This window comes from Dicentrarchus labrax, unplaced genomic scaffold (assembly GCF_905237075.1).
Source record: "Dicentrarchus labrax unplaced genomic scaffold, dlabrax2021, whole genome shotgun sequence".
NCBI classification, from domain to species: Eukaryota; Metazoa; Chordata; class Actinopteri; family Moronidae; genus Dicentrarchus; species Dicentrarchus labrax.
Window position 1 is genome coordinate 12,240,482 of NW_026136722.1, and position 11,858 is coordinate 12,252,339.

Here is an 11,858-nt window from a genome sequence, read left to right on the forward strand (position 1 = left end):
TATGGAGAATATTTAATATTTTGTGTTTTTATCATTTAAAACATGTGGGTTATTATTCCCCAAATGGCATTAAATGGTTAAAATTATTTAAGAAATACATGTACATTTAATAGTTATGATCAGGACTGAAGTTGGTCAAAAGATTTAATGTAGTGAAAGTGAAAAAAAATATTCATGAATAATATTTTTATAGCACTTTTTAGGAACTGAACATTTGCACAAAGGGTAAAACATCATCATTTCCTGAAGGGGTGGACAAGGGTTAAGAAAGCTTGGAATGCAATTCCTGGCACATACCTTTAAAAAAACTTGTGGAATGAATGCCTTGTATATGCCATGCTTTGAAGAAAGCAAAGTCTAAGCAAGAAAAATCCAAATACCTGATAATCATAGTAAAAATGTATTCTGATAAGTGTATCTTAATACTAATACTCATAATAATCATGTTTATTTTGTTGCAAAGTATACCAATGAAACTAACTTTTTTGTAGATAATTTGATCTTGCCTCCAAACTTTTGGCCTGTAGTGTATATCACAGGTGATCACTCACATATGATCTGACCTTGATAAAATAATTGGAGGAATTAACGCTGCTGCTGTATTATAAACTCATGAACTGTATTATGTACAGTTTAAACATACCAGTCTGTGAGGGGAGTCACAGAGTAACACAGTAAAACTTAGTTTTAGAGTCAATACTGCACTGTTTTGAATCAAACTCTGGGATAGATTATGAAATGGTACAAATCCACCAAAACAGGTAATCTAAAAACAAAAAAACTGGTCTGGCTTTTAGATTTGTACCAGGTACAACACAGGGAACCACACCAACCTGCCTCATATAGACTGTACCATCACAGGCCGACCCTGCTGCATTGGAACCAAAGGGAGGTAAGAAGAGCCTATGAATGAACCTATGACAAACACAAGTAAGACACATGATGTATGACTAGTTTACTAATTTAGTAATTACTGCTTGGTTTTTTTAAAGGTGTGAAATCACATCCCGGGAATATTGTGACTTCATGAAGGGCTACTTTCATGAGGAGGCTACTCTCTGCTCTCAAGTAAGCAACTGTCTCCTTATTATACACTACCTTATTATTCTCAAATGGTAAAAAGGAAGACTGTCTGTTTAATGCAAAACTTAATTTGTGCTGCATCTGTTGCTATTTTTATTGTGGTGTACTATTTTTTGTACTTCCTGAATACCAAAACAGATTTAAGTGAGAGCTCACTGAATGTTTCCGTGTAGGAAATTCTGTATTTGTGATTTTTGATAGTCACATTAATGGTATCTTTCATATTTTTTCTTTCCCATGTCTTTCTCCAGGTGCACTGCATGGATGATGTATGTGGACTGTTGCCTTTCCTCAACCCTGAGATCCCAGATCAGTTTTACAGGCTCTGGCTCTCACTTTTCCTACATGCTGGGTGAGTCAGTAGCTGTCATAATCATGGAAAGTAGTTTTGTTTATTTTAAGATTTGCCTAGCAAAAGAAACACAATATATATTTTTTTCACAATATAGTAGATAAGATCTGCCGAAACAATTTTTTTTAAAGAGCTTAAAGTCTTTGCTTTGCCTCAGCCTAATATTCTAGATCAGTGTTTTGAAGGACTGTGTTTGCTCCGAGCAGTGAGGAACAGGATGATTTAAAGATCAGAATCAGAGTAGGCTTTATTGGCCACATATATTTGGCACAACAAATAGAAGGAAATTGACTTCAGTTGTCAGTAGCTCTTGGTGTACTCATATTCTAGTCACAACAAACCTAACACACTGAAAGATATAGAGACATTCAGCTAATATATAAAAGACAAATATGAAATCAGAACACAATCAATAAACAGCCGAACAAAAAGCATACAGTGGCTACAGGTTAGGTTATTGGCTGTTAACTCTATGTGTAAAATGTGAAATGTTGGAATAAATAGTATATGGGCTGCCCAATATAACACAGGATGGCTATATGTACATCACTGGTTATCAGTCGTAACTAGAAAAAGTATTTTGCTAAAGTTCTTTGATATTCCTGTGATATAAGAAGTCTGTCAGTCTGCATAGAGAGCTGACCTCGCCTTTAAGAGGAGCAGTGCTTCATTTCTTATGCTGTCTGTTATCTGTCGTCTGGGTAATTAAACAAAGTGCCCTCACAAACTCATTAAGCTTCAATGGGATTGAAACTGATTTCGTTGATGGGCATAGTCATCAGGCTGTTGAGGGGTTTGTCTCTTCTACACCGAGGAATTATCCTCCTAACACGTGCGGCTTTTCACCCACATACAAACACATACATCACCTTGCACGCACGTGAGCACTTAATCCATTTCTGTCCTCCCAGGATCCTTCACTGCCTGGTGTCGGTGGCTTTCCAGATGACCATCCTAAGGGACCTGGAGAAGCTGGCAGGCTGGCTGCGCATCTCAATCATTTACATCCTCAGTGGCATAACTGGCAACTTGGCTTCAGCCATCTTCCTGCCCTACAGAGCAGAGGTGATCACCAGTCTAATGCTCAGGAAATATCAATGCAGAAACATCACAGTGCATTTCTGAGTCATATTACGTGTCAGAGCTTTCTCATCAGGTTTATTAAAAACACAGAATAATGCAAATAGTTGTGCTATACATTTTTGTGAACATACTTTTGTAGGCTTACGTCTCTCTCTGCTATCTTTGTCTCAGGTGGGGCCAGCTGGCTCTCAGTTTGGGATCCTGGCCTGCCTGTTCGTTGAGTTGTTTCAGAGCTGGCAGATCCTTGCCCAGCCCTGGAGGGCCTTCACCAAACTGCTGTGTGTGGTGCTCTTCCTCTTTGCCTTTGGGCTGTTGCCCTGGATCGACAATTTTGCCCACATTTGTGGCTTCATCTCTGGCTTCTTCCTGTCCTTCGCCTTCTTACCCTACATCAGCTTCGGCCGCATGGACCTGTACCGCAAGCGCTGTCAGATCATTGTATTCCTACTGGTGTTTGTTGGGCTCTTTTCGGGCCTTGTGGTGCTCTTCTATGTCTACCCAATCAAGTGTGACTGGTGCGAGTTGCTCACCTGCATCCCCTTCACGGACAAATTTTGCGAGAAGTACGATCTTAATGCTCACCTCCACTGAAGTGTGGATAGTATGAACACTACAGGATGGCATCAGGTCAAAAGATGTGGACCGACAGCCAGTCCACTCTGCCCCTGTGTGACTGGGGGACTATCCCCTTCTCTGTGAACAATGACAGTATACTTGTGTTTTTCACTCTGTCTGTATGAATACCTATGCCACACTTCATAAGGACTTCCTTTAATCACCTCCCTGTTCACCGACAGTCATTGTCACTCCTTCACTGTCCAGTGAAACAAAGGTATGGCACTTCTGAACCTCATCAAAGCTCCCAGCTGCCTTTACATGTGAGGCAGAATTTAGAGAAGCCAGTGCTGGTACAGAGAGGATTTTTTTTTTTTTTTTACATTCACACTCCAGACAAAGGTTTTATTACTATTCAGGCAACCTCATACTGAAGCAGGGACAAAAATCAAATATTGATACCTTTGGTGCCTTGTTGATAAATGTACCAACTACTGCCATATTTTTGTTACATTATGCTGAGCACTCGAATGTTTTCTTTTATTTGTTTATTGCTTCTCAAGAAGTGATGATTGTTTTGAACATGGTAGTGTTTTAGCTACCTGTCTACTCACATGTAACTGAAAACAACAGTAAAAAAATCTACAAATTAAAATGGTCTGTGACTTTATCTCAATTACCAGAAAATGCATGTGGAAGATTGTTTTATAGTTTATTCAAAGTATGCAACAAAGAAACACATTTCTGCTACAAATGTTCAGTCAACAATCCAAGTGGTTTTAGTGGCAGCATAATCAGTATGTACATCCTTAAGTAACTCACTTTTACGGTAATGACAGATTAATTCACCTTGTGATTTATATGGTTTAGCAAAATATAACAGTATTTACAATTCCAGGTGTGATACTTTAATTTAATACAATTAACTGCCTCGATTACATTACAAACAGTAAATTGTGAATGATTTGACAAATAACAATCAATAAATGAAAAAACAACATTAAGCTCACAAAGCCAAGATGCTACTGGTATCAGAAGGAATATAATTTAATGTCTGATAAGACAAATTATGAACTGGTTCCTTCTTTTGCATGAATCCACTCTTGGTCCCCTCTGTCCTCACACTGTCTTCACTCCTTGTTCAGTGGGACACTGCGAGGTCCTGACACTAGGAGGTCCAGTAAGACCTTGTTACCAATACTGAACCCAGTCCACTGGTGCATACTGGCTCTGCGCCTCTATCTGTCCATCTGTCAGCTGTATTTTGTTCATCATTTCTGTTAGTCCATGTTAGAGGTGAGTAAGTGGAAAGTGAGGGTGGGGTAGGGTCTAATGGACTAGCAGCCACTGTTCCGCCGTGCGTATGCCTGCCCACCGAGCATGTACTCCATCTCTTGGAAGTTCATGTTGGATACAGAGATGGCTGATGGTCCTTTCTTCTTAAAGCCAGCCTTGAGGTAGAAGGGCACCAGAAAGTCCTCGCAAATCAGCAAAGCTCGACGGAGGCCCGGCATACAGCGCAGGTACTGCAAGTAGCGCCACAACAGGATGGAGCCCTTGCCTTGCTGGCGACAGTGACGGTGCACTGACAGCACATGGATGTGCACAGTGGGGGTGTCTGGGACATGCTGAGTCATTGCCTCCTGGATAAAAGATATTATATAGAATCATTAATGATGACAAAGCAAGTTTCATAAAAAGTAATTTGCATGGAAAGGCATGTTCTTTTTTTTTGTTTTTTTACTTTACTTTTTTTTGCAGTAACTATGTTTTCATACCTGTGAAAGTCTCTCCTTGTCCCAGCCAGAGCCAATGATGAAAGCTACCAGCTGTCCCTCCTCAAACCAACCCAGTGACAACTCAGGGCACTGACCCAGGAAGTTAAGCACTTCATCCAGGGTAAGTGGACACTCTCCGGACACAGAGACAAATGCTGGGGAATAAAAAGAGGAACCAGTTCATACAGTGGGTTGTGATGGTCATGATGATGAAGATCAGAAAAAGACTACATGAAAGATAGATGAAAGAAATGTGTCTTTTAAATTAAAACTGGCCCAAAGATGATATTGAACATCCAAATGCAGTATTTAATGTATAAATGTATTGTACATCAAATACTGCGATGCATTTACGATTATATATGTATACCTTTCCCAATGACAAAATGAAAATCACTGTTTATTCACTTCATACACGTAGAATTTCAGTCAAGTCTTTAAATAGTGTTTAAACACATATCGGGTTAGTCATACGGGATGTAATTTTTTAAAAATATTCTGTTTGTAAACAGCATAAACTTACCTTCTCTCTCAATTTCAAATACACTGATGGCATCCTGCGGCGTGAGGTTCCTGAACTCGCTGGCAGGGAGTGTGTGTCGTCTCTGTCGCAGGGGGTTGACCACTCTGACAGGTGTCTTCAGAAAGAAGGGCTTGAGGAACGGTGAGCCACTGACCTGCATGATGCCTCAATAATACAAGACGGGAGATTCTAATTATTTGTCAGAACTCTTTTGTTAATCTAATTTCTTCTTTTCCAGACTTTTGCAGTATAAATGTTATACTGATGCTATAAATTATGCCAGTCAGAGTAAGTCAAACCCTGCCAACAAAACTTTCCGTGTTCTCTGTTTGTCCTACAGGTCTGACTGTAACTGACCCACTGCAGGAGGCAAGATGCTGACATTCGTGTCTCTCCTGCTCTCGTCTCCTCCTCTTCTTTCTCTCTGATCTCATACTGCAAAGTAGTTGTCTCAAAGTAGGATAGCTGTCTCTGCACGTGTCTCCAAAGTCTCTAAATCCCCTGCTCTCAAATGACAGACATTTTATTCTTGAAGTATTTCTTTTGTGATTTGCATATTTTTAAAACAGCTGAGTTCAGAGACAGACAGTTCTGTAGTTGCAGCTTTTCATTGTGCATATTATAATTAGACCATCTGGATTAACCCCACCTTCGGTTGATGACAGCAATCATTTGTAAATTTCCACAACTTATTTAAGAACATTTGTGATATTTTTTTGTGACGATGAGATTTTATGCCAAATGGGATGAAAATAGCTATTTCAAGCATATTAATAATATCACTGCTCACCTTCAATAAACTGTTGAGAGATGTGAAAAAGATAAGGATTCACATTGCACATCATGTGTGCAGCACATGTACATATATTGGCACATGCACTTATTGAATATGTATGTGCTCAGGGCGGGGATGAGTGAGACGTGGTGTGACTGGATGCGGTCATAGGCAGGGTTTTGGAAATCAAGGGCATGTGGACTAATTTAACTTTACTGAGGGGGGAGATTTGTGTGGATTGCTGTTGGGATGATTTCATGCCTCAAAGAGGTTTAGTACAGACTAATTAATTGGGAGAGCACTTGCTTTGACTGCCCTCAGGTAAACCTGTTTACAGACTTTCCCAGACAAAGAAGTGATTAAGGTTCATTATAAATTTGTTTTTAATGGCAAATTAATCCTGAATCTCTATATTAAAAATTCTTACCAAAGGAAAATATAGTCCTGCGTTTTTTTTTTTACCCTTATTTTGGTTGCAAAAGTGTTTATTAGTTTAAAAACAGTATTCTTGGTTGGTTTAACTTTTCCAAACAGTTGGTTTAACCTTTTCTTTCTCAAGCATCTGCAAATTGTGAAAGTAAAAAAGAAGTAGTCTTATTTATTTCTCTGCAGAAAAACATGCTTCACACCACAATCGCCTGGCTTGAGGCTTAGCCCTAATATCGTTGAATGTACCCTCAAGAGATCACACCAAAATAGAATTGTTTTAAGGATTATTGTTTTACCCCACTGCTTCCACTTGGCTTTCACTACAGTGATGAATGGGAAATCTCCCACGTAATCTGGACAGCTGGCCAATCACAAATACAAGAACATCCTCAAATGTTAGAGGCAAACATGGTTGTCCAGAAATGAAATTACCTTTTCTGGCCTGCAACCTGTCAATCTGTGTGGCCTGGCCTGTGACGGGGACGAACAGTCTGAAATAATTCTAGGACTGCCCCAGACTAAAGACTTTCCTAGTCGACTAGTAGTCGTTAAATAAAGCCAATAGTTGACCAGTTGTAGCATGTTAATGATATTAATTTAATTATTAAATGTATAGATTTTAACAGGCGCATGTTAAATGCTGACGGACAAAGCAGTTATGAATCTGAATGTAAATCAGCTGGCCTCTGTTGGTCCGCTGCTCTCCGGTTCTGTTGCACATCAACAGTCCCCTTGTTGTTTTTGTTTTCCCGCACCTATCAGACTAACAAAAAGTGGGTCGACTAAAACTCTACTCAGCGACTAACGATTTAGTCGACTATTAGGGGGCAGCTCTAAATAATTCTTCATGGTCTCTTAAAATAGTCTGTCGCAGCGCAACTGAATGACAAGGTTAAGTTTTGAGAATCCCAGACACATGTTTCAGCTTTTCAGACAAGCTATTAAAATAACTGGACTTTGGCTCTCAAGACTGTGAATGCAATATATGAGAGCTAATAGAAGATTAAACCCTGACTTTTTAGAAAACCTCACCCACTGACCGTCTCCAGCTGAGTGTCATAGACCCTAATCTTGTTTACAGCATGTGTGTGTACACATACACTTGCACACACACTTTCTCAGTGTATTATGTTTTTACAGGCAAGCTTGAGGCCACAGTGTAACCAAATCCTCATTAAACTTTACACCGGCATGCACCTGTTGGTCCAGCTGAAGAGAGAGCAACAGTTAACCAACACTGCAGAGGAATGTCATTATGTTCGAAATCTGAAACATGTAACACTCTTTCAAAATAAAGCATGTACTTGTTTCAAGATGACACCTAATGCTATACAGTAGATCACATAATGAAAAAGACATCCTCTTATTTTATTTTATACTTTATATTTTATACTTTTATTCAATAATAGTGATTAAACAACAATGAGATTCCAGATATATAATTTAACTCTCTAACCCCCAACCCTAATTCTATCCCTAGAACTAGAGAACACCCGGGAACGTAGGAATGACTCGAAGAGATAGCAACAAGAAATTCAGACAAATTTTTGCCTGTCTAGAGACAAAGATTGTAAATGAGCTTGTGTGTGTGTGTGTGTGTGTGTGTGTGTGTGTGTGTCTGTGTCTGTGTCTGTGTCTGTGTCTGTGTGTGTGTGTGTGTGTGTGTTTGCGTCAGCAGTCATCCACTTGGCTCTGTGTCAGCTCTAATTAATTTGTTGACAATACAGGTCATACTGTTTTATCCTTCAGCCTTCTGGAACCAGAGTAGTGTATTTATCAGCAGCACTGCTCTCAAATTAACCAGGTGAAACTCTCACAATTTTTCTGAGGGTCACCAAATGTTCTTTATTTTCCATAGGCCTACAAGTTGACTACAGCATAAAACCACAAACGGCACTCTTTGTTACACTTTTTTGAACAGAAATCCTAATCATGTATTAATTAGAAACCATAAGGCCTTTCAAGCAGAAGATTAACTGAGGACCTGCATTCATGGTTTTACAGCAGTCCATGTGTTAGATGCAAAACTGCAGTGTAACCAATGTTAACAGGGCAGTTTTGTTTCCTTCTTTGCCAGCAGAGGGCACTGATAGAGGACTCATTTTGCCACGTAACAGCAGTGTCTGGCAGCTTTGCATTTGAAATTAGATGCAAAATGATGAATCTATGCAGTATTAATGTGATTTTTCCAGATTTTTCCATTTAGGAATATGAACTTATATTTGAGATGTGTTTTTCTTTCAGGAACACCACAACTTATCTGTTTGCAAATGTGTCATATTTATATAAAAAAGTAATAATTTACAGTTTTTGCCCATTGGTTCGGCTCATTTCTTGAAAAAGAAATTACATTCTCAAAACTCTAAGATCATTTGGCAAAACAGTCTTACAGTTCAGCACAACACCATAGTTCACTTGCTCATATCTCTCCCAAAACTGTTCAGTCGTGCTTCATAACTAAATTCCTTTCCCATATAAATAGTCAGTGCCACCAAAAGGCAAAAGATCCTTCTCAATTGCTTTGGCTCATTTCTCAAAACAGACCTGACGTTCTCAACTCTTGGTGCTTTTGCCAAAATAACCTGGATGGTTCAGCACAACACCATGGTTCACCTGCAAAAGCTCATATCTCTTTTCTCATATCTCAGTTCACTCATGTGTCAAAACTAAATTCCTTTCTCATATAAATAGTCAGTGCCCCCAAAATGCATTGTCCCTTTGGCATTGTGTAAGCACTGCAAGTCAAAATGTTTAGATGTTTTGTCACTATGGCAGAGGACCATTGAAATATCCCTCATGTCCACCTCTTAGTCTTAGCCCAGTCCTTCATTGACAATGGTTACTGTACTAGGTTTTTTTTGTCTAGCTAACAGAACACAATTGTGTATAAAATTGTATATTTTACGGTAAGAGTACCCTCCAAGGTTTGACATCACACATTGCACTCATACTGCCAAGGAAATTGTAACCATTTTTATTCACACACATAAAGTAACTTCCATACATAAGAGGTAAAAGAAAATGTATACAGCACATTATACTGTAATATAATCACATAAACAAAAAACAAGGAAAATTATATTTAGCCTACAGTGCTGTAAATAAAGCTGGAAATTCAAAACTAACATTTCTTCACTGGTCGCTGTCCTCACCCTCCCTCTCCTGGCCACCGTCCTCACCCTCCTGGCTGTCCTCCTCACCCTCCTGGCCATCCACACGCTGCTGTCTGTCTGGCCACAGATTCTCGTCCACATCACAGCGTATATTCTCCCTTACGATGCAACAAGGGTAGAAACGGCGTGCATGTTGCAACCATCCCCTGCACTGATCTCCTGTAATATCATCACACGTAGCGTCCATTGCATGGAGCAGGGACCTCTGATTTTGAGCCTGATGCTCATACACTCTCCACCTCCAAGCAGAGAAAAACTCCTCAATAGGATTGAGGAAAGGAGAGTAAGCTGGTAGAAACACCATGACTATCCTTGGATGAGTAGTGAACCAGGCCCTGATGAGCGGGCCACGGTGGAAATTCACATTGTCCTACACAATTACATACTTTGGTAGGTGAGGCCCTACGAGACCTCTCTCATTTTCAGGGATCAAATCAGAATGAAGGCGGCCAAGAAGATGAGGAGCTACTGTGTATTGTATGGGCCAAGACTGGGGATGTGAGTGGCCACACCATTCTCAGAAATGGCAGGATACATAGTTATATTGCCCCCACACTGGCAAAATGGTACCCTGTAAAGTTGCGTCATGGTCATCTGATGCTTGTTCAATATCTGGTCTATTGTGGAGATGCTTATAGAGTTGACATTTTGGTATATGGCATTGTCTTCTATGATTGCAGTACGGATCTGTCTCAGTGTGAAGGGATTATTTGCCGTCACCATGTTACAGATGTCTTGTTCTTGTTGGTCATTGAGAAGTTTTCCTCTGCCACCCGTGCGAGGTTGTCGTCCAATCCTAGACAGACAATTCAAAGGACAACACTATTACCATTCATAATGTATGCCTTATGTATTTCTTACAGAATGAGTTACCAATGTAATTGTATTGTTGTTTTACTTACAGTAACTTTACCACAATTATAATGCATCACTGCACAGTGACTGTAATACTGCTGTAAACTGTATCATCAATAATTCGATAGTTTATTTTTGTCCAATATTTTTCTTGTCATTTTTAGTGTCATAACATCCAATTGAGGTAAGATATTGCTGTAGGCCTATAACACACACACACACACACACACACACACACACACACACACACACACACACTAAATGAATAAATAAATAAAATAAATATATAAATAATAAATAAAATAATAAATAAATTATATATAAATAATAAATAAAATAATAAATAAATTAATAAATACCTCTCTTGCTTTATGCACAGTGTCCTGTCCTATTCAACATATAATTCCATCACTGACTGAGTACATACCTGTTTTCCCTGCGAAAGGTTTGGATGATGGAGGAGACTGTAGAGCGGGGCACATTAGGCTGCACTCGGCGAACTGCCTCTGCCATTGCGAGGCGATGGTTGATAACATGTGTGGCCCGAATTTCATCTGGGACAGCATAGTGTCTTCCTGCTCCTCGGCCTCTTCCCCCTATTCTACCACCACGCACCCTTACTCCTCCTCCTCTTCTTCGTCTTCCTTGAGCAGGCAGTTGCCCTTCTTCATTTACTTGGCCAGGTGCCTCCATGTTCACAAATTGTACTGGTCCTGGTCAAGCTCTATACATACATGTTTGGCAGCATTCACAATCATGGACAGCACCAGTCAGGTAACTAAACATATTGTTTGATTGGTCATCTGAGATGTGTGAAACTCCTCCTTCGTTAGTCAAGTTCTATTTTCACCTGACTGTCAATTAATCAATTTATCAAATGTTCCAAGAGATTCATATATGGTATTCATGGTATTAGGTTATTGACTAATTTTGACAATTGAACAGACTATTGTGCATGTGATAACTTATACAATGAAATGATGTTGACATGTTTTGGAGAGAACAACCATTAGACTGAGAATCAACAATCAGTTTAGATCAACAAGATCTATTCACTTGGAAATTGTGCTAAATGTAGGCTAACTGTACTTAATCATTTGCAAAGATGTACTAAGACATTTGCAATTTGATGAAATTAAGGAGAAATTCAATTCTGTTGTGAACAATTGCCAAGTGGTTTGGAGGTTTGTCAATGTTATTTTGAGAATGTAATTTCTGTTTCAAGAAATGAGCCAAACCAATGGAGAAAAAC

At 39.3% G+C, this 11,858-nt stretch overlaps 2 protein-coding genes across 4 annotated transcripts in view; one reads left to right on the top strand and one right to left on the bottom strand.

The window, feature by feature from the left end:
• The window catches only part of rhbdf1a (rhomboid 5 homolog 1a (Drosophila)), a 32,859-nt gene extending 29,131 nt beyond the window's left edge, over positions 1–3,728 (top strand). For all 3 annotated transcript variants that reach the window (XM_051387468.1, XM_051387469.1, XM_051387470.1), the window contains 5 exons: positions 798–892; positions 993–1,068; positions 1,335–1,435; positions 2,347–2,500; positions 2,690–3,728. In XM_051387468.1, the coding sequence (XP_051243428.1) occupies positions 798–892; positions 993–1,068; positions 1,335–1,435; positions 2,347–2,500; positions 2,690–3,109 (846 nt within the window). In that variant the 3' untranslated portion in view covers positions 3,110–3,728. The remainder of the gene's footprint in view (positions 1–797; positions 893–992; positions 1,069–1,334; positions 1,436–2,346; positions 2,501–2,689) is intronic.
• A 457-nt stretch (positions 3,729–4,185) lies between these two features.
• aanat2 (arylalkylamine N-acetyltransferase 2) lies at positions 4,186–5,534 on the bottom strand. The gene is made up of 3 exons (XM_051387474.1): positions 5,375–5,534; positions 4,852–5,006; positions 4,186–4,716 (listed from the first exon to the last, which is right to left on the bottom strand). Exons 1-3 carry the CDS (start codon positions 5,532–5,534, stop codon positions 4,411–4,413), a joined length of 621 nt encoding a protein of 206 aa, XP_051243434.1. The 3' UTR covers positions 4,186–4,410.
• Positions 5,535–11,858: the final 6,324 nt, after the last annotated feature.